The 21955-nt window shown below is 38.6% G+C and overlaps 1 protein-coding gene across 3 annotated transcripts in view; it reads left to right on the top strand.

Moving 5' to 3' along the window:
* The window catches only part of ST8SIA1 (ST8 alpha-N-acetyl-neuraminide alpha-2,8-sialyltransferase 1), a 148041-nt gene that overhangs the window by 38651 nt on the left and 87435 nt on the right, over nt 1-21955 (top strand). For 2 of the 3 annotated variants that reach the window (XM_048053923.2, XM_013184619.3), the window contains exon 2: nt 3274-3418. In XM_048053923.2, the coding sequence (XP_047909880.2) occupies nt 3274-3418 (145 nt within the window). Of the gene's footprint in view, nt 1-3273; nt 3419-4003; nt 4187-21955 lie in introns of those variants that run through there. The other variant, XM_067000732.1, reaches the window with a different exon arrangement.

The following is a 21955-nucleotide window of genomic DNA, read 5'->3' as shown; positions in this document are numbered from 1 at the left end:
ATTTTAATTCCTCTCATATGCAGGCCTCCTCTGAACTGGAGATAACTTTGAGTCAAAGTACATAATTTATGTCCTGCGAATGAATCAGTGCTTGCAGTGAATTGAAATCCTTGGCTAAAAGCTGCTACAATTTTGCAAATTCTACTGTAACGCTTTAGCTGAATCAAGTTCATCAAATCAGTCCAGATAACTCCATCATCCTGAAATTGCCCCCGCTTTAGTTTCCCTTTGAATACCTTTTTTCCTTCTTAATGTGTATTTTTGTGGAACATCTCTCATTTTATAATTTTTTGGATTTGGATCAGAAAAGAGAGATTGAATAATGTGAGACAGTTATAATTATTCTTTTGTGATAGAAAGCATGTGTGTGCACAAGATTTTTTGTGCTAATATACATGCAGGTGCATAATACTTGAACTAGTGACCTGCCTATCTCTGGCCTTTTGGGGAGACACCTACTGCTTTTTTCATAATAGATTTATTAATGAAGAATGAACTGGAAGAATGCATTTTTAGGGAGAGGGAAGAGTAGATATATGTCTCTAGTCAGATGATTAGGGAAAAAAAAACACATACAGAGCGCTGTTCCTTAGCTTATCCATTTACCCTGGTTAAAGAAAGATCCATTAATATAGAACATACCCTAGTTACTTTTCCACGGGGTTATCTATTGTTTTTTGTTTCTTGCTTAGATCAGATTTTCAATGAAGGTGAATGAGTTGCAGTGATTTCAGTTGGAAATTTTAATTTTGCTATGCAGTTGTACTTGGAGTGCTCCAGCTGATCTTGGATTACTGTATACTTTTTTTTTTGAAAAGCTGCAATAGTTATAGAAACAAACAACACAAAAAAGAAAAAAAAGGGGTGAAGGGAAGAGAAGCAAAAATTATTTTCTTTCCTAAAGCTACAAATTAAAGTTTGTTGAAAGCCATGCAAATCTCTGTGCTCAAATTTATTTGGAGAAATACTCCATGCCTGATTTTAAGCTGCTTTTTGCAAAGATTATATGGCGAGCGATTTCAAGAATTGCCTTCCAGTTTGATTTCCTCGTTTTGGTAATGCAGGAGGATGATGGGAAGCCTCTCTGGGTGTAGGTTGTCCTGGTGGTTTTTCTGGGAATTGGGATTGCCACTCTGGCTAAAGCTCTGCTCTGCGTTTTTCCAGAGGGAAACAAGACAGCTCTGCAATGGGTGGACTAAGGGTAATCTGCTCCAGAAACTGTGTAGTCCATCAGTAACTTAAGGTCATCATTTAAAGTTGACTTGCCCACTATTGATTTACACAGTTGGAGGAATTCAGGTGCAAATATAGGGCAAACACATGGAAGCGAGTCTGCTTATAGCGCTATGAGCAGTAGGATGCTCTGTGCAGGCATGCGCCTTGTACCCTTGCTAGATAAGGTGTGGGTAAATGTGACAGTGTCTTGTGCTCAAAGGGACAATATATTGAAATTTTGAGCCACAAAGCACCGTGGCATAAGGTTCTGATTGAGTCTTTGTAAAAGCTTTTGATTCTTTGTCTAATTGTGGGGACGCAGGGGCTGATTGGCCTGTTAAAGGGTAAGAGCTTCCTTGCAGCTCTTCCTAGAAACTGGCTGCTGATTTATAGCAGAACATGGCCCTTTGGTGGTGGTGGGGATAGAGCTGCCGTGGAAGATAACCAAAGCAAATCACTAAACTTCACAAGAGGAAAAAGCTAATGAGTGGTACTAAATCCTATAGATTGCTGCTTGTCATGCAACATTTTCAAGCTGTTTCCTGTCCTGCAAATATCAGAATGAGTATGCTCTATGGCTTTCAGCACATTTTCAGTTGAAATATCTATGTAAAATAGTATTCACATACTTGCAGAAAAGTATTAACTATCTATTTTAAGTATATTATAAGTAAAAGTATTAACTATCTATTTTAACTATCTATTTTTGACAGGAAAAATACTGATCTTTTCCATATCATTTTCTAGAGGGAAAAAAAAAGTAACAGTGAGACTTTGGGAAAATGCTGAAAAAAACCCACGTATTTGTGTGAATGACTTCTTCATTTTTGAGTAAAATCTACTCTTTCGCAAAAGAGGAAAGTTATACAAAACATTTAAGTAGTCACTAATAACTGATATTTTTCTTCTGCCTACCATTTGCAGCTCTTATACAGCCACTGGAAATGGCTTCAGTCTTGTTCACTTTAAAATAAACAGTAAATTAATATATCTTATTAATATAATAATAAACACCAATACATTAAAATACTCTATTGACATAATTGTGCAATGTATATTTTCACATTGTATCTATTACATATAAAAACTAATATGAGCTTCATCCTTCCTTTAAAGAGCTACCCACGTGCTGGCTTTGGGATATTCTTGCTCTGCAAATGTCTGGAGTTTTTCACCATTCTGTATTTCAAGATAATAATTGCTGAGCTTTCAGCAATTTTTACAGAATTTTTGCTCAATACAACCTCATCAGCTCTTAAATTGCTACTCAAGCTCAGTAATAGATATTTTAGGGAAGTAAGTGTAAGAGGATATACTGTTTGAATGAGAAAAGGAGAAGTGTATATATGTGTGTGTGTGTATATATATATATGTATCAAACTGAGATGACTCAAGTTGGACTTGAGTCAGGCGCTCCAGGCAGACTCTAATACTGCTGTGAAAGTTGCACAAGGATATTTAGTAACTGGAAAGAGACGCCAAATTTTTCCATCCTCAAGTTTATGTAATTGCAGGGTTTTATATAAGGCCTACTGTTCATGAGTAAGGTTGGGTTCTGAATTTTCATATAACTCAGATTTAATTTTCAAAGGTGCTTCTCTGATTTCTGTGTGTGTTGGAGAACTTAGTTGTTTATTAACTTGGATTGATTGAAAAGGATGGACTTTGTTCTGCTAAATCTTGTTTTTTATTTCTGTGCCACTCAAAAGTGAATGGAGGGTTTAGTTTTTAACTGGATACTTTTAAGATTTTCTAGAAAAAAATAAGGATTGGCGGCCCTTCTTTAAGTAAAAATTAAAAATTAAAAAATGAGGAAGTTGCTAAATTCGAGATCCTGCTTTCTGAATTCTCTGTTAGCATCTGTTAACTGATGTGCAGTGTCACCCATGGCACATCACACTGCTGGGAAAATGAAAGGCTTGCTCTGTAGCACCCAGGAACTGAAGGCTCTCAGATGCCTGAGCCATCACTTAAAGATGGGCTTTAGAGATGGATCTGCTAGAGCTCTAACTCATTTCTTTCTCTTTTTTAAATTTTTTTTTATTTTTATTTTTCTAGAAAACTGCTGGAAGACTGCTGTGACCCTGGGCAGCTCTTTGTGATGACAAAGCTGAACTCCCCCATGGGAAAGAACCTCTGGTTTGATGGGGAATTTTTGTATTCTTTCACCATTGACAATACAACTTACTCTCTCTTCCCACAGGTTGGTAGCTTTCTTTTCTTCTCACTTTAAGTATTAATATACTAAATGGTAACATGGTACAAATAAGTTACCTAAATATTCATCAAGAAATAGTCTGTATCTTCATTTGTCAATTCAAAACAGAGTTTTTACTTCTGTGCTCTGAAAATTGCAAAATAGCTGCAGTATTTCCCTGGCCACTTTCCAGATGTGCAAATATACACAAGTGATGAAATAGGTCCACCAGTCTTGATTTTCAAAATGATGATAAGTTCTGGCTATTTTTAGAGTGTGATTTCTGCTTTTCTGGCAGTGATCATGCTCATGGACTGTGGTTTCAAAAAATGAGAGCCAGAAACTTCCCTCAGCTGAACAAGGGCTGCAGGTCTTGCGTAACCACGTGTCCCAAGAAGCTGTCACTGTAAATACAACATCAAATCTGGCAAGATTGGCTCTGATGCTGTGTGAGCTGACAGGGCTGTGGGGCTCACGGAGGTGCATCCTGAGGAAAATTTCCTACCATAATACTTAAACATCTGCTAGTGTCATTGGCATATGTCTCCTATTTTTGTTTTTTTAAACTGTTTGAAAGGGCAGCGTCTGGCCTGTGTTTGGATCCAAGTTCGAACTGGATCGGTTCCACTGACGTCAGTGGATTTGCTGCCACATACTGTGGCTGAATTTGCCTGGCTTAAATTAGAATCACAGAATCATAGGATATCCTGAGTTGGAAGGGACCCACAAAGATCATCAAGTCCAGCTCCTAAAAGAAGTCTCCAAAAGGAAAAGGTTGGTAGAGAACTAGATTTTCATCTTGATTGCTGTGATGCTGATTATCTGGAATAATTCCTTCTACCTTTCAAATTCTCATGTAGGATTGCTTCCCTTTTGATCAGTCTAGATAGGGTGTGAAGGTGGTTTGTGTGAAGTTGTCTGAGTTACCTCCAAATAAATTAATTTTATTGATGGCAAGCAATGTAAGCACAATAACAGCAGCAGACAACGTGATTTAGTTGATTCTTGTTGCGTTATGAATACTAGAAATGGTTTGTTGTTTTTCAGCAAAAGTGTTTTGAGTTAGGTGCATGCTTATTGAGTGCTGAGAATTTGTAATATTGATCTAAGCTGCTTGTATTTTTAATTAATATATGAACTGATGTTAAATGAGTTTATTATATTGACTTTTGAACGTGGAAGGAGAGATGTTTTATGTGGCTATAGGTTTAAAGAAAACCAACCATCTGGACATGTTCATAGATTTACACGTTACTTCAATTTCTTAGATTAAAGGTATAGGTATTTTTTAAGCCTCACAGTCAATGTTGAGTCATTCACACCAGGCTTTTCATTTATTGCTGTTTCAGTTATACGTGTAGCAGAGTTCTTGCTTGTTAAACTCATGGTGTGAATAAACATCAAAGAGGTTGTTACATATATATACGTACTTCTACAGTGGTTTCCAGATCTCAACAAAAGAGTTATGACTTTGAATTAGTTTCTTTTGGTGGATAAAGAGGGACGGAGATCTAAGATGTAGGGAAAAGAGACCAGAAGGGCCATTTCCTGTGTTAACGTGGTGAAGCAGCATGAAGCTGCATCTTGTTCAGGCTACTAATCTGCTCTTGTGTCATTTCGCTGTGCCTGTTGCAATGAACCAGGTAATGGACCTCTGCCTCTCTTGCACTAAGCATTCCTCAAGTCTGTTCCACTGCTGCTGGTCCCTGCAAGCTGAATAAACAAGTAAATGTCTGACATGTGTGCAGAGTGGTTTTGCTGTGGTATAGCTGGGAAGAGGCAGCCCTGCTGGAATGGGCTTTTCTCCCTGCCTTTGAGACTTGTAGAAAGCTTATAGTGTGTCCCAGTGTAGCAGCTGTAAATCTTTTTATGATGACTATTAATGATCTGTTCTACAGTGTTGCACTGTTGATTGGAGAAAACGAAACTCCTTGGTAGAGCTGTAAACTCTGTTCCACATAGATGTTGACAGCAACCACTCCAAATATGTATATCCTTTTCAACATTTTAGAAAACCCTTACCTGGGCTGATATAGAGAGGTCATTGTATTTTGTGATGGATTTGAAATTTCATATTTGGTTTTGTCAGGATTAAAATCTAGCACTCTGCCCAGTCACAGTGGTGTCCTACATACTGTCACAGAAAATTGCAGAGTACTGGATGGGCTCCTTTGGAGAGGTAAATGCTGGTTAAAGAGGAGTCATGACCTCTGGAAGTCCAGCGGTTCCCCAGCTCCCAAGCCTTTTCCACAAAGATTATCAGTTGGCCAGATTGAGAGCAAGGGTCTGGGAAGCCCTGGAGAGACATACAGGGGGACAGCATGAACTAAGGACATCAGTGTCCCTAGGTCCCTTCGGCTTGCCAAGCAGGCTGCAAAGAGGATGGTGAGGTGCTGCTGGGGTGGTGGTGAGAAAGCTGAATAGTTAAGATGTTCCAACTCCAGAACAGTGCTAAGGACAGGTTCTGAAAATGTTATTCCTTTAATGAATTGGAAGGCAGTTCATTTCTGACACATGCTACTCCCTGCTACTTCCTCTTTTCTTGTAAGTGCTGCTTCCCATAATGTAATGTATTATTCATATGTATTTTGCCTGGAGGAATTTTGTAAACCTTTATCAGATGAAATCTGGCCAACCTTAAAAGCTTAGGAAGATTTATTTGCAGTAAATTCTTAAATGAAGTGGTTTTCTACCTCTTTCTTTGTTTCAAGAAAAACACTAGACTAAATTTTACAGGCCTCTGCTTTGAAGAATGGCGTCTATTAGCTTACTAGCAACAGGAAAGCAATTTTTGTAAAGATGAATATTCCTTTCAAAAGTATTCAGAAGCTTAAAACCACTTACAAAATATGGGTAATACTCTAAAATGGTCAGGGGACGCAACAGGAATGTAAAGGACTGCAGCTATGTTGATATAATTGAAAAAATATTTCCTCTAGAATAAATAATAATAATAAAAGCTCCATCCACATCGTTCTACTGGGCTTAAGCCTTTTTGTGCTTGCAGATTTCTCAATCCTTAAGTGGTTATTAACTTAAGGATAAAGTAACTCAAAAGTAAATAAGAAACTTGCTATATTTGATGGAATGGAATAAGCTGGCTATGCATCAATGCAGAATAATACAGCAGTAAATATCACAGAACTTAATATGCAAAATGTCTATTATTTTTGAATGTGAGCAATACAAAATAGAATATTTTTCTTCTGGGTAATCTATGTAGATAAAGTTCTTATAGCTGGTTCAACATTTTCTGATAGATTGCTTTTCCACTGGAAAAATGCTATTTTATCAAAATATAAATATCAGTTCAATTATTTTTTCCAAATTTTCTCTGAAGTGAAAAGGTTGAAAGGTTTTGGTAGTGTTATGGTATTTGATTTTACCATTTTTGGAATGTAATATTTCAGCTGATATTTTTATCAACTCTGTTGCTAGCTTTTTTTTTTTTTTTAAATCCAGCTTTTATATGCAAATATGAAATATGCAAGAGAAAATAAAAAAATGTGGGAATTGAATGATTCAGAGTTTCATTTCAATTTATGAGAACAAAATTTGATGTTGCAGTGTTCTGCATGAACCAACAATTCTCGTTGCCAGAAGTGCCTCCTCTTACTCTCCCCCTTCTCTCTCTGTGCCATTTTCCTCTGATTTCTAGAATAAAAGTTTTTTTGCTTGCTTGCTTGTTTGTTTTTGAAACAAAAATGTTACACAGGCTGTAACATCTTTCCCATGCTGGAGAGAAAAGGCTAATGGTTCATTATCGATACCCAACAGGAGAAGGCAAGGGGTAGTAAGATGTATCTTGTCACAGAGCATGACCTTGGGTACGGTGAGGGTGGAGACCTCACCTGCATCTGATCTCCCAAAACATTTTACAGTGGCGCTTTCTGGAGCTGTCAGTCACTGAATGCTGACATTTCTTGACAGCAGCTTTATCATATTGCTTGGTGTGATCTACAACATTATTTCCCAATCTTAAGAGACAAAAAGCATGGAGTCTGCATGTGACCATCGGTATAGGTTTAATATTAACAAAAGAAGGTTATTCTTAATGTGTACCTACCAGTTTTCTAAAGCTTTTCATGTGGGTGTAAAGTTTCAGCATTAGCTGGAACTTTCGAATAACTAGGGCACTGAGGAGTCAGAGATGCAGATGGCTCTATTACAGGCGCCGTGGTTGGGTAAGCCTCTGAATAGCCAGGCTGTGGTGTCTCAGGTTGGCCACTAAAGGCCATGGGTGACTTGTAAATGTGTTCCTCCCCATTGTGGTTCAAATATTATACAGAAAATGGAACTGCGTGTTCTTAAGTGTTCATGAGTCCTGTCCCTGGCAGGACAGAGACATGCACGCTTCTGGATCTTCAGCCTGGAGGTTCCATCATGTAACTCTGGTCCTGTTGCATTGTACCAAGGCATGTCAGAAGGTATAACCAGCATTTTCCACCCCTTATCGTCTGACTAAAATGGAAGAAACCAGCCTTCCATATATTCCACCCAGTAACTTTTAGTTGCTGTGAATAAACATGACCATAACCACAGGAGCAGCTGGGCTGTAACTCAAAGCCACGCGAGAGGAAAGTAAGCTAACAGTCACCTGCTTTTTAGAAGAAAGCAAGCCCTTTTCAAATATTTTCTGAAAGAATTTTGCACTCCTTGAGGCCTTTTTCTTCCTCAGAGTTTCAGAACTGAATTTCAGACCATCTTTACTATTAGGGAAAAAAACCTCACCCTAGTATTTATCTGTCTATGCAAATAATAGATTTTTTGCTTGATGTCAAAAGCTTATATGAAGATTTTGAGTAGAGCTGAGATGAATTTCCGAGGTCTCCTCTCCCTTCCGCATGAAAAAAATAAATATTTAAATCAAATGGGACTTTTAGCTCTGCTATGTAAGGTATTATTTTGGAGGGGAGAGAAGAGAACAGATTTCAAAAGAAGTTTCAAATCTTAAACTTCAACCTTTTAATTTGAAAAAATAGCTCATTGATTTTTTTCTTATTTTATTGTATTCTACCTGAAGCAATTAGATATACTTAGTACTAGTAAATTATTTCAAATTACTATAAAATGATTCCCCACCTGTTCCATATCATTTCTGAATTTCATCTGCAAAATACTGTCAGATGAAAGAATGGCTGCTTGCAATGAGTGTTTCATGAATAATCATCACAAACGGCTTATGAGAAATCCAAAGGAAATAGCTTCAAACCACAAATAAATTTGGGAAAGCTGGCAGCTGTTTCCAGATATATTGCTTTTCTCCTGATCACAAGGTCTTTCAAATTATTAATTGGAGTTTAAAGTTGAAATTCTAGTCCACAATATAAAGGCAGGTAAAATGTTATTGCTTTACTTGTAAAAGTCTGTGAGTTGTTTTGACTGGTTTTTACACCAGAAGATAGCCTTGATCCAAAAATTGTGTCTAAAATGGCAAGCCACTCAAAGTAAAGGGTTTAGAATTTGATGGACTGCACTGCTGCCAGAATGTATGAAATTATTACCTTTGGTGTTGACTTCGGAAGTGCTCTGTTTTTCTGTTAAGTATTCTGTAAATTCTCACCAACAATCCAACTTATTGAAGTACTCTGTTCTTAGTAAGCTCTGTAATTAATTGCTGCTTGGAGAAATACATTGATATATTGGATGTCATATGTGTCCTGATTTTTTCCCTTGATGTCCTGGGTAGGGAAATGAAATGCCCGCAGACCTAACATTTATTGAGCCACTCTTATATTTTCTTCCATTAATTCTACTATCTCAATGGTACTTCCCTGACTTCTTTTGTGCTGCCTTTAATTAGTATTTGGAGGAGTTTCTTGATAGTGTCCCTTTTATTTTCCTAATTTTTTTCTCTATTTTTTTTCTTCGTTAACTATACTGTAATGCAAATGTTTGTCTTGCTTGGGTCTTACATATATTTAATCAAAACAAAAATATAATAAACATATTCTTGCAATATATGGAAAATATTAAAATGAGTAAGGGTAGTTATGTATCGTGAAGAAATATGCACACATTAGGAATGCAATTTAAAAAAAAAGATCTTCTGAATTGTTGGCTTCTGAATAGCTTAAGCAATTGTGTCAGATAGTGCCTGTCATAAACTAGGAAATGAAATGCTAAATATAGAGACCAGACAAATTTTGGTCTTTTAGAGCATGAGTCTTCCCTTCAGCACTGGGTAATCTCAGTAGCATCATGGTAATTGAGATCAAAAATCTCAATTAGTATTTAGTTAAGTGAAACCCCTACCTTCACTTTGATTACTTACTAATTAAGAACTGTGTAATTGGACCATTTTGTGTAGCCTGTTGGCAAACCAGGAATAGGGCAGCATCTGTTATATCCGGTCAGTTAAGCAAAAGCCATGGTCCATCTGAAACTACTCCATATAGACGAGATGCGAACATGCCTGCTGGTGAAAATTAAAGTTATGCTAAAAAGACTGTAAGATGCAGCATACATAATTTTAAGTAATTAATGAGAGGATGGGCAATGTGCTCTTGTTGAAGCAAGTTACAGCAGACCAATGAGTGGCTTTCTGTCCTCGTTGATCACCACATGTGTGCTTTGGTCTCTCTCGGCTTGCCAAAATGTGTTCAGCCAGCCACTCAGCCAGACTGCATTTGGTGAGCGTGATTTATCTGCCTCGAGTTTGTTTGCAATGGAGTTTATCTGCACATGCCAAACTGGCTTTATGTCAGTTAACGCAAGTACATAAATAGACACTGACCTTTCCAAATGTAGCAAATGGAGGGGAAGGGAAGGTTGAGATCTGGCTGCAAAGTGTTTGGCCCAAAGGCAAAGCAAAGGGTCCAGCCACCTTAGCTCAACATCTCTGTTTCCAGTCTGAAGTGACAGAGCATCAATCACTTTCTGTCCTAGGTAATAGAGGAGCTGATCCAAGCACACCCCAGTGCCTTTTGCAGACAGGCCCTTGGGTGTTCAAAAAACACAGATCAATCCACTGCCATTTGGGATTTGGGGGATATGAGGGTGTGGAAGAGCAAACATGGTTCATCTTCTGCATTGATACTGAGCAGCACTTAAAATAGCATTAAAACCAGTGGGATCGTCATGGAGCCCACTTAAGACTGAAGGGACATGAGGTATTTTCAACAGGGTAGTTCAGCCATGAGAGTGTTTCAGCTTTGAGTGATTTCTGAATATTGGAAAACGCTTGAAATAGCACAGCTGATTTATTCATTTCTATTAGCACCCCGGGCTGTATGGTTACTGAGTGGTCAATACAGGCCTACTGAGAGTGAAGAGGCTGTGACAGGGCTGGGAACGTGGGCAAGGCTAGGTGATGTGGGGCTGTGCTGTCCCCAGAGAGGGGGCCCCGTGGAAGTGCATCCCCTGTCAGAGGCAGCGAGGATGCACGGCAGAGTGTACTCGCAAACGTTTCTTCTCATTTGCTGCACAACTGAATTTTTCTACCTCAAGAGATATTTTTGACACCTAGAAGACACAGTTATGAATAAAAGCCATGTTATGTTGTGGGAATGCAAAGCCCAGAGCAAAAAGACTCTCCTGAACCCAAAGAGGAAGAAGAGGACAGTGTGGGCTAGGACCACTGGAGAGGCTGTACTATGCCATGGGGATTTTATGGACTTTTGGTCAGTGTTCAGCTTTTTCACAGGAACATAAATTTTCTGCTTCATAAGCTAGAAATGTCATAAGCAGAAGAAAATTAAAGGAAGTGGTTACAGATGAGGAGCTATAGGAGCAGTGAGCTTCTCATGGCTACAAGTAATTACAGGGTATATGATCTGCTGTGCTGAGAGATAAAAACACAAGTAAGAGTTAGTCCTAACCTGCCCAAAGGCACAGCAGTTAGATTTGGTTTGTTCGGTTTATGGTAGCTTTATGTAACGGATGAGAAGCTAAAAGGAAGTTTTTCTCAATGCATTTCTTTTTTCCTTTTTTTTTCTTCTGACAGTGATCTTTTTAATATACCAAGACTTCCACCCACAGGGCAATTAAACCTTTGCTTCTTTGGAAGTCAGTTTCTAAACCTTGAGTAAAATTTATCCTTTATATTCTGGCCACCTGTTAGCCTTTCTTATTATCGATGAATTTTAGTATAAAGAGTCACCTTGTTCAATCTCTAGACTTCTTATCATAAATGTGACTATATATTTTGATTATTCAATGATTGTATTTGATTATATTAATTTGCTGTATTTGATAGTTAGATTTTTTGGTGAAATACTACTAAAATAGGCTTAAAATCAATGCTGGTTTGTTTGAGACTAAGGTTTGATTCCATTTCATGGCTGGCACTTACCACCTGGCAGAAGCCTGAGTAGGGATTGATGAAACACTACATATTTGCATTTTTCATATAGTAGTCTGGTTTCTTGATGTGACTTGTAAAATTGTACTGGGGTGTAGCAGTATATCAAATGATGTTCAGAAAGCATTTCACCTGCAACAAAGATGTAGTACCCCTGTTCTTCCAAGTGTTCCTAATTATGGGTGGAAGAACAGCTTAGCAGAGTCTGAAGGCTTGAAGAAAATCAGGAGAGGCTACACTACTACAGAAGCTATTAAAAAGGGGTAGCATGGTTACAAATCTTGTAGGAGGATTATATAGTGACTTTCAAAAGAACCTTTGTGCCTTCTTGCTTAGGGTGGAGTGTAAGCCCAGCTTTCCATTTAATGAGAAATCTGCTGCATTACAGTTCAGGAGTTGACTTATGTCGCTGGGCATGGTTGATTTTAAAGTCCTTATAACCTGTTATGGTATGGAGGAGAAGGACTGTGGTTCTCTTTCAGAATAAATTTTATAATCTGAATGGCTCCTGGGAGGCAAGCATTGGCTTCCAAATGACATTTCAGACACTGGGAAAACAGCACAGTAGTATTTTTTGTACATTAGGATGTACCAGAAAAATCCTGTGATGCTGGACATGCATGAGAAGTAACATTTAGCTTACTGTTGCTCATGTCAAGAATTCAGGCTGTTTCCTTTTTCTTGATCAACAGAGTCTATGCTTTTAGAGTTGTTAGGGGAGATGTTTTTGACAATGAAATTGGTGCTGCAGATTGTCTAATGGCCAAAAACTACCCATATGAGGTGATAATTTTGTGTGTGCTGGCTAAAGGGATGGATTGTAGTGGCAAGATAACTGAAAGCACTGGTGTTTTTCCAGTTGAAATGAGTCAGCATATGATGTTTAACAGCCTTGTGAATCTGGACTTGAGTAATATAGAGTCCCAATACAGAATGCTGTGACAAATAGTTCTTTCCAGCACAGAAGTGGTATCTTTTTTTAAAAGACTATCTTAGACACTTCCGTGAACTGTGGGCCTTTGGGGCTGGTGACATTTGGCAGTGCTAGTTCAGGTATGCTATGTGCAAGAGCAGCTTGCATATATTCTGCCTGGCTTTGCAGGTGTTTTCAAGGAAGAATATTTAAGAATACCAAGACTATGGTTGAGGCTCACCGGCTTTAGTGCAGTCCATCAATCCCAGGAAGGCTGCTGTGGGTATTCACAGGATGTTTTCATATGAAGTACATTTTTGCCAGCAAAATATTGCACATTTCTAAGTGAGCCATTGATCTATAAGCTGAAAGTCAGTTACAAAATCTCAGGGTCAGGATTAGGCTGGAGGTTCAAGGTTCCTGGATGCCAGCAGATTGGCTGCAGCACAGCTACCTGAATATTGCCTCATGTAGACTCTACTTCCAATGGCTGTATGTTTCTCTGTGTAAAATGTACTGGACTAATCATCTCCAATTACAGAAAGCTCAGATGGAAGGCACTGGATTCCAGATGGTCACTTGATCAGCTGGGAATTCCCTGAATTATATCCCAAATACTAGCTCTGTGAAAGCAGTAATATTTTCTAAGAACTCCAAGTCACACAGATGGACTTAGGTACCTTTGTACTCTGGTGTGGGAATTGCACACTACAGAAAGAGCAAAACATACACATGATGGGGGGCCTGGCTTTTCCCTTTGTTCAGAAAACATGCCTCTGTGAGAAAGGGTAGAGAGAAGTTTTCTTTATGAATAAACTACCTGTCTTGGTGTGAAGGAGTAGTACCTGTGGATGGAAAAGCCTGATGTGAAACAGCTCTTGGAGGTCAATTGTCTTAACAAAGAGCCTACTGCCTCTGTTTACCTAGTGCTGCCCCAGCTAGTCTGCCTAGCACAGGAGTTGTGTGGCTAAGGGTAAGCAGATGAAGTCCATAATTCCTCACATCCTGTGCTTGATAAGTGTTTTATCAAGCTTTATTTTATCAGGCTTTTATTTTAAGACAACATCTAGATTCATTGAACAATTTAGGCAAAGGTGTATTACACTGAGAAGCGAGTGTGTTGCTGTCTCATGTTGATGGGGCTATCTAGTCAGCCGTTCAGTCAGATAGGGATTAATGTACTACGTAATGCTGATAGAACAATTTCTGATGTGTATAACATCTTCTTACTTATGGTTTTATGGGGTGTAACCACAGTGTCTGCAACCTATTAAGTCCCATGGTAATGAGGCTTTCCTACAGAGACCAAAGGAGAAAAGTCAGTGCGGTGAAGGTGATAGCAGCGACACTAACATTCCTGCAACCATCTGTGGTATACATAGGCAGGCAGCTTGCTCAAACATCCCTCCTTGCTCACCCTTTTTGTAACACCTCACTGATTTTGTTGTATCTAGTTAAGTACATAGTTGGCTGGAAACTTATGCTGGGGAATGCCTAGCAACCACACATGTTGACTGGGAATATGCTTGTTAGCTCCATCCTGCACCTGCTGTACTAGGACAAAAAGCACCAGTTATAAAAGAACAAGTGCTCCAGATGTATCCCCTCAACTGGGAGACACCAAACAGAAATCAACATGAGCAAGCCTGTTTTCATATAGTTCCTTTTGCACTCAGAAGACCACACAAAAGTGCATTCACTCACAGCACGTAATCCAGACATACAGCACCCTTTATAATTTTACTTTTACAAAGCTAGGTTTTTAGGGAAAAAGCCTTGCATCTTCATATAGGGATTCACTAGGCAGTGCTACACCAAAATACAGAGGTACTGATGTCCCGTTTTGATGGTATCATGTTGAAACCTGCACAGAATAGTTGTCTGCTGGGGGGAAGGAGGAGTATTCAGAGGTCACTGCCCTCTCGCCTCTGCCCCATGGCAGACAGCTCTACCTGGGCTGTATCTGACAGATTTTATCTAATAAATGATTACAGCTTCCACTAATGGGAATTTCACAGACAGTCCATTCCACTACTTCTCCGTCCTAACGTGTAGGATGCATTTCCTGATGTCTAACTTAGAGTTACCCCATGGCTATAACGTAAGATTTTTTTTTCTTATCTTTTCCCCATATGACTGCTAACAAGACTCCCCACAGTCTTTTTCTCTAGGCTAAACGATGTCGACTTTTTCAATCAGACCATTTATTCTAATGCATTGAACATTTTTGTTTTTCTTATTGTTTGTAAGGAAGATGTGTTAAAACTGTGTGGAGATGGTACAAAACATCAAGGGAAAAGCGCCTTATACTCTGAAGGGCAGAACTTACTGGCACCTTTTTGCTATAACAGGCTTGTGTTTAGTGTTGCTGCTTATTCTCGTAGCCAAAGATCACTGGATGTTGCTACTAATGAGAAAAACCTAGTGACCTGACAGACACGCACAGTTTTCTCCCTGATAATAAGTGCAGAAGACAGAACTGGGAATGGAACTGAGGTGTCGTCATCTTTCCAGGGTAAGATCTCTGGAATCACAGCTCTGACAGTCTGTTTCAGCTGAACTTGTCCATCACTCCACCTCAGTAAACATTATGCTGTTGGAGACAGTCAGACCATTGTTAATGGTCAGTGCTCTACCCAGGGGACACAGTGAAGATTGCATGGAGCTGCTATTGTACCTCTATTTCTCAGTTTATAGAATCAAACTGAGTTAGACCATGCCAGCAGGGCATGAAACAATAACAAGCAATACTTTGTTAATAATTTTTAATTAGGTTGTGACTATGACAAGAATGTAGAATGGGAGTGTGGAGTGTGTTCTATTTTTTAGGTAGGCTAGTCTTTTTGTAGGCTGACCATTTTATAGATACTCATCCATTCAGACATCTCCAGCCTTTTCTTTAATCTAAAATCCACTGGCTTGTCTCTCATCCTTTCCCTTGCAGCAAGACTTGGCATATGCACAGTGTAGCTTGTTGTTCAGAAGCAATGCTGCGAATTTAAGTGATGGGACTAGGCTTAATAGCGGACAGTTTAGGTGAAAGGAGACAATAAATGCAAAGGCTACACAGATCTATTCTGTGATCCAATACTATGCCAGAAGGAGAAATGAGAAAGCCAGAGATAAATAATCTTTGGTATGACTATGATGCTCTTTATAGCAATTCCCTGAGGCACTTCACAGTCATTCAAATTCAATATATGGTGTTGCTGCACAGTAAAATCTATTCCTAGAAACCTCTGCAGACAATTAAAATGATCAGTTTTGCATAGGGAATATGTGGAGAAGAAATACTGCAAAACTCATTCTTCCTGTGCAATAAACAGATATACATGACGATCCGCTATTCCTTTTGCTTCACACATACAAAGAAAAGAAGAAAAAAAAAAGGGAAGAGGCCTTGAGAACCCTTGTGATGTTCTGGCCTGTATGTGAATATAGCAGATAGGAGCTCTTCTCTACTCCATGTCATTAAGCAAGGTCTTTGAAAAGTGGGACCACATCAGTTTAAGATCTTCAGTAGTGCTTTCCTAGCTCCAGTCTTGGCAGAATTTCTGAATTTTCAGTTGCTCAGTTTAGGGTCTGTTCTTCAAGTGTTATCCAGGGCTGGCACATCCTCATCCTACCATGGCTGCTGTGGCTGTGATTGGCACAGCAGTTGCACTCATCTTTTCAAGGCAGTCCCTCAGTGAGAAGTGTGGGTGCTGGATTGTTATGCACCCAAAGAAGCATGGTGGGGAAACTACTTATTTTGCAACACAGATTGTTGCTAAAGTGAAACTTGGTTGTATCAAAGTCAACAGCAGAACTCCAGTTGACTTCAGCATGGCCAGGATTTAGTCAACAGTATCCACTTACTGAGTACAATTCTGCTAGGGACATGTAGGTTTGGTTTTGTGGCTTCTTTCTGGGTGACATAAAAAAATACTTTTTTTTTCTCCCTCCAGTTCTTGGCTTTTACTAGCCTCTGCTTTCACATAATCAGTGAATGATTTATCTTGTTCATCTAGTCTGACTGAAAAATATTGTTTGTACCCCTTAAGACTGACCTTGAGGGAAAGTGCAAGACAATCAGCTCTTCAGATGAGATAAAACGGAGCTTTTTTGTCATTATTCTTCTTTGCCTCCATCCCAACAGACAACATCCTTTATGTTACCTGTGCCAATAAGCAGGGTATCATCCTTGACTGATGGTTCAATGAGTCACAGAATCATAGAATCATTAAGGTTGGAAAAGACCTCCAAGATCATCTGGTCCAACCATCACCCTACTACTAATGTCACCCACTAAACCATGTCCCTAAGCACCAGGTCCAACTTTTACTTGAACGCTCCCGGGGTGGTGACTCCACCACTTCCTGGGCAACCTGTTCCAATGCCTGACTATTCTTTCTGAGAAGAAATGTCTCCTAATTTCCAACCTGAACCTCCCCTGGCGCAACTTGAGGCCATTCCCTCTAGTCCTATCACTAGTTATCTGCGAGAAGAGGCCAACCCCCAGCTCCCCACAGCTTCCTTTCAGGTAGTTGTGGAGATTCCTGGCAAACAGTCTACGTGCAAGTCTTGCAGAATCTTTGCATGCTTTCCTAGTTCTCTGTCTCTCTCAATGAGCTGTTCTTACTCTAAAGCTGTTAGTTTTGTAGGGTAAAGGCAGTATTGTTTGTATGCCTATACACTGCCTGGAACCATGGAGTCCCAGTCTGTGCACAAGGACAGTGCGTGTAATGATCAACATTGCCATATTAAAGTGGGGTCACCCATAATTTTTTTGACTTCTGTTTTTTCATTTTGTTTTTAAGAGGTACAGAGATCCTTGGCATGTGACCCAGTGAAAGAAGAGAAATCACATCTAGGGCCCTGGTTTCCTGAGGCAGTAGTGGAAATGTTATTTTTCAAAAGCTTTTTCTTCAGAGTGGCTCAGATACTATCCTTCTCAGGTGTGAATTTATCCTAAGTTTTCATCAGGAAGATCAGATTGCCCCTGTGTTTTTTTTCTTTTCAAACTGAATATCTGATTGCTCTGGAACAGACCATCTGAGAGTGAAAAAGATGCAGAGGAAAACTGTGTAGTGATAATTAGCAATGGTTGCTTCTCTGTAAAGTTTGATGTCTGGTCCCATTGGGCACTTGTAAGGCTGAATACTATTCCGAAACCTGCTGTTGTGTGATGCCTACAAAATAAATAACTTCTTCAGTGTTTTTTTTTTTTTTTTTTGTAATTTCAAAGGTGCTTCTTTCATCAGAGATGAAAAATGTGGAGAGCAAAGTCAGAAAGTGTTTGGGGTGGTTCTACTCCAATGTAAATTAGATTCTTCCTGATAGCTTCATTGCTAGCGTTTTTGATCCTTCAAGGAGCATAGCTATCAAACTCCTGATTCACAGTAATTAGGCATGCAAGAGATAATCCCTGTTTTTATTCTTTTAAATGTAAGCTTTCAGCCCTTCTTTCCATTTTACAAGCACTCCAAATATCTAAGCATATCCAATATTACTCTTATTAACCATGTACACTTGAATTTCACACTGATTTGGTTTATACAATGCATGTTAATAACTATGTCCATGTTATCCTACTTTTTTTTTTTTTTCTCCTACTTGTGAATACTTCTGGGTCTGCACTTTGTGTAACTTTGCACTTTATTCTCTTTGAAAGCTTTAGTTAAGGGTAATATTTTTCTAGGATAAAGGTAAACTGAAAGGCCGACTTGACCTGACAGAGGCAGTAATGACTTTACCAACACACTTTTGGGGATTCTAGCAAAATGCTGATTGGAATGGGAATAAAGATTTATTGTAACATGCTCTCTGTGAGTGTATATTTACAAAAAAATGTTAACTTGAAAAATGGCACCTTCTTACTCAACAGAAATTGAGGACTTCTTTCATTTCCCCAAGGTTGGTCTTCCCACTGAGAAAAGTGAGTTTTCGTTCCTGTCATTGCTTCAGAGCGCATACAACTACAGAAAAACAAGTTATATTGTGTATTTTGCCATGCTCCTAACTAGTGCTGCCAGCTTGATGGTTTTCTTTTCATCATACATTTGTTGGGTGCTAAGATTTTACATGACTCTGTTATCTTCTCCATAGAGAGAATCTCTGTACTCTTCTCCATAAAGTTGACAATGCATAAAGCAGATCAAAATCAAACCTGATTTACAAAGACATCTAACAGAGGTCTTGATTTCAAAAATCGTGTGTTCTGATAATAATAACTTTCTCTTTAAGCCTGTAAGAGCAAAACTCTGGCTTGCCTGTTGGACCTGATAGGATCCTTCTGTGCCTAAGCTGAAATTTGAGCTGGTGTCTGACTGAAGGGGGGGGGGGGGGGGATGATGTAAAACTACTGTACATATTCCTTTGGTTTGATAGCAGCAGAGTTTTCCTAATATAAAAGTAAGGTGAACTAGTACATATTCTATACTGTAGATATATCTGTGCTTAATCCTATTACAGGTAAGGGAGTGAGACAAAATCTGTATTTTAAAAACTCTACACATTCCAGTGTACTGTTGTGTTAGCTCAAAGAGAATTGCCATCTACGGTGTCCCCTTGGACCGGTGTCCCCTTTTCTGATGTGTAAGACTTTCGTCTTCTTTCCTGCTACACAACACAAAGAAATGTACTCCCAGACACCAGAGGCTGAGCCTTTGTCTTGTCTGTCTGCAGAAGGAGTCTAGTTTATGGCTCCTTACTGTCAGTAACAGCCTGTTTTTCTCCTGAGTTTCAGTCCAAACACCCTGGACAACAGCTCCCTGGTCTGCTGTAAGTTCTTTCTTTTGCCTTCCTCCCCAGTTTTGTCTGGCTTTGAGATGTCTCATAGGTAGCCTCCAGACTTCCCCACTTGTTGCCCCTGTTCTTCAGTCTTTACTAGCATCTCTTTATAAATGGTCTTTTCGTCACAGTTAGGGGGTCAGTTCACTCCACCATTTATACTTTCTGGGCTGCTGCCATGCCTCATGGAGGTCATGTAGCTTATTTTACAGCAGTGTAACTTTTCTGGCGTTTGTGGGCTTACATCTCTTTTATACTGCTGCAGGAATTTGGATCATGTATAAAAATGAGACAACCTCCTTCCATTTAAGTAGATTAGCCAGATACTAGTGTAATTTGTATACCTGGTGTGAAATTCAAAGTGTTTGTTCATTCTAGAAATGAATTACAGCTTTTCATTGTCAAATTTTCAACTATAGAGTGATGTACTCGTGATTGGTGTCAGATAGGGGTTGCAATTGTTTTCCTATTGCCTATTCCTTTATTGTGTAGGTGTTTATTTATTTATTTATTTATTTTCTCAAGGTAATACTGTGTAATAATGTTCTCCTGTTATTCTGATAGCTTTATTGTGGATTTGAAGGTATAAAAACATAGATAAACTTTGTAGAGGGAGGTAATATATATATATACATATATATATATATATTTTTTTACTAAAGCAAGGTAAGTGTAGCTCTTGTAGTGCAGCACTTTCTGTGTGGATGCCACAATACAGACTTTACTGTTGTCCTCTGTTTTAATTTTTGGATGGGAAAACAATTTTCTAAGATGATTAGTAAAATGTAGAACAGAGCTACAGTTTAATGCACATATTTTTAATGCTTTGTAAATGTTGGTGCATTCTTCATTTACATAATTTAATCCACAGAGTTTACAGTCTTTCCCAGTATAACTCAGCAATTAAAGACAGACTCTTTTCCCTTTCAGATTTGTGGAATTTAAACTCATCTTCTGTGCTTGATGCACTAACTTCTGAAGTTTAACTGGCTAGTTTCTAAATTTCATCAAGCAATGTAAAGTCAAAACAGTCAGAGTGTTTACTTATCACAGGCAATAAAGGTGAAATGAGGATTCTGCAGAATGACTACACATTCAGTCAGGGCTTTTGATTAGTTGGCATTTACCTAGCTTCAGCTGAATTATGTGTTTCTTTTGTTTATTGCTCCATAATTAGAATCTTGTTGCTCATACATATTTTGTGATTTTTTTTTTTTTTTGCCTGCCGTGAGGAGTTCTCTGTTATGGCGTTGCCCTATTTTAGTCATTGTTTCTTCTTGCCTGCCTGAATGTGCAATATCCCCTCTTGTCAGCCTTCTCGCATAACCTTAAGATTATAGGTACATTACAATTTCTTTCTCTAATTTTCTCAGTTTTTTTTTTTTTTTTTGTATTTTTGGTCTTTTTTTAGATCACAAAGCTATGCTTCACAATTCTGAGTCCTTTCAGTTAATGTATTATGATGACATTTGTCTGTGGAACTTTAAAGTAATTTTGATATTATTTAAATGTTCTGCAGAATAAAATTTTTGGAAACCATATGAAATTATTTTGTTAAACATCTCATTGGCTGGCCAGTTATGGCTCATTTTGAAATCTCCTTAAAGCTTGAGTACATACAGAAAATCTAAGATGTGTAGCACTCACAGTTTGACAGTAATCCAAATCAGTCACTGTAACAGCCCTTTTACCTGTCAATTTAAGAAGTTTCTTCAACCTTCTGGCAAATGGGTCAACATCCCATCATTTATTGTTGTACTTCCAAGGAAGCTAAATGCAGTATAACTTGCAAAAAATTGACAAGTATGTGTGTGGCTTTGATGAGTATCCTTTTCAGCAGAATTCATGAAAGTTCTCTTTCAAAAAGCATTTTCTCTGAAATTACGCTTTTAGGGCCTTTTTCATTTCACTAACATATGCCTAAGTACCGTTTACTGGCATGGCTCTCCAAATTCCTGTCAAAAGGAGTCAATTTAAAAACACAGTTTTGTACTTTTAAATTTGTCTTTTGATTGCCATATCTGTATGTTTTCCCTTCAACAGATGTCTAGCTACTTAGTCAAGGGAGAAAAAAGATGTCTCTGCAAAAAAGATGAGCCGAGTAAAAATGATTTTTTTTTTTAACTTTGGCTGTGTGTTAAGAACAATTTACTCTGTGCATTGATATCCTTCCCACATGTTTGGGACTTGTAGGGAATCATCTGTGATAGTTTCATTTGAATGAGGAATAGGAACTTTAATTTGAGGAAAGGAATAGAAAATAAATCAGTTCCAATAGAGTCTGTATTGCAGCCTGTAGGTTCCCTGTGTTGTCAAATTCCTATTGTCTGTGCTTGGAGTGCCATGAAAAGGCTGCTGGCAGATCCTAAGCTGAGATGTGATGATTATTATTCTATTAGCCACACTTACTTAACATCTTTCTTCAGATATTTTTGGCACCTACAGGTGCAAAGTGCTCTGTGCCATCATCTCCAGTGCAGGAGACTTTTAAAGGCAGCAGGAAGCCTTTAACCCAACCTGACCTCCTGAGTAACTCCAGCTGTAGGGTGGCATCGAG

The sequence above is a fragment of the Anser cygnoides genome, chromosome 1, assembly GCF_040182565.1.
Source record: "Anser cygnoides isolate HZ-2024a breed goose chromosome 1, Taihu_goose_T2T_genome, whole genome shotgun sequence".
NCBI classification, from domain to species: domain Eukaryota; kingdom Metazoa; phylum Chordata; class Aves; order Anseriformes; family Anatidae; genus Anser; species Anser cygnoides.
This window is presented reverse-complemented; position numbering and strand designations above follow the sequence as displayed.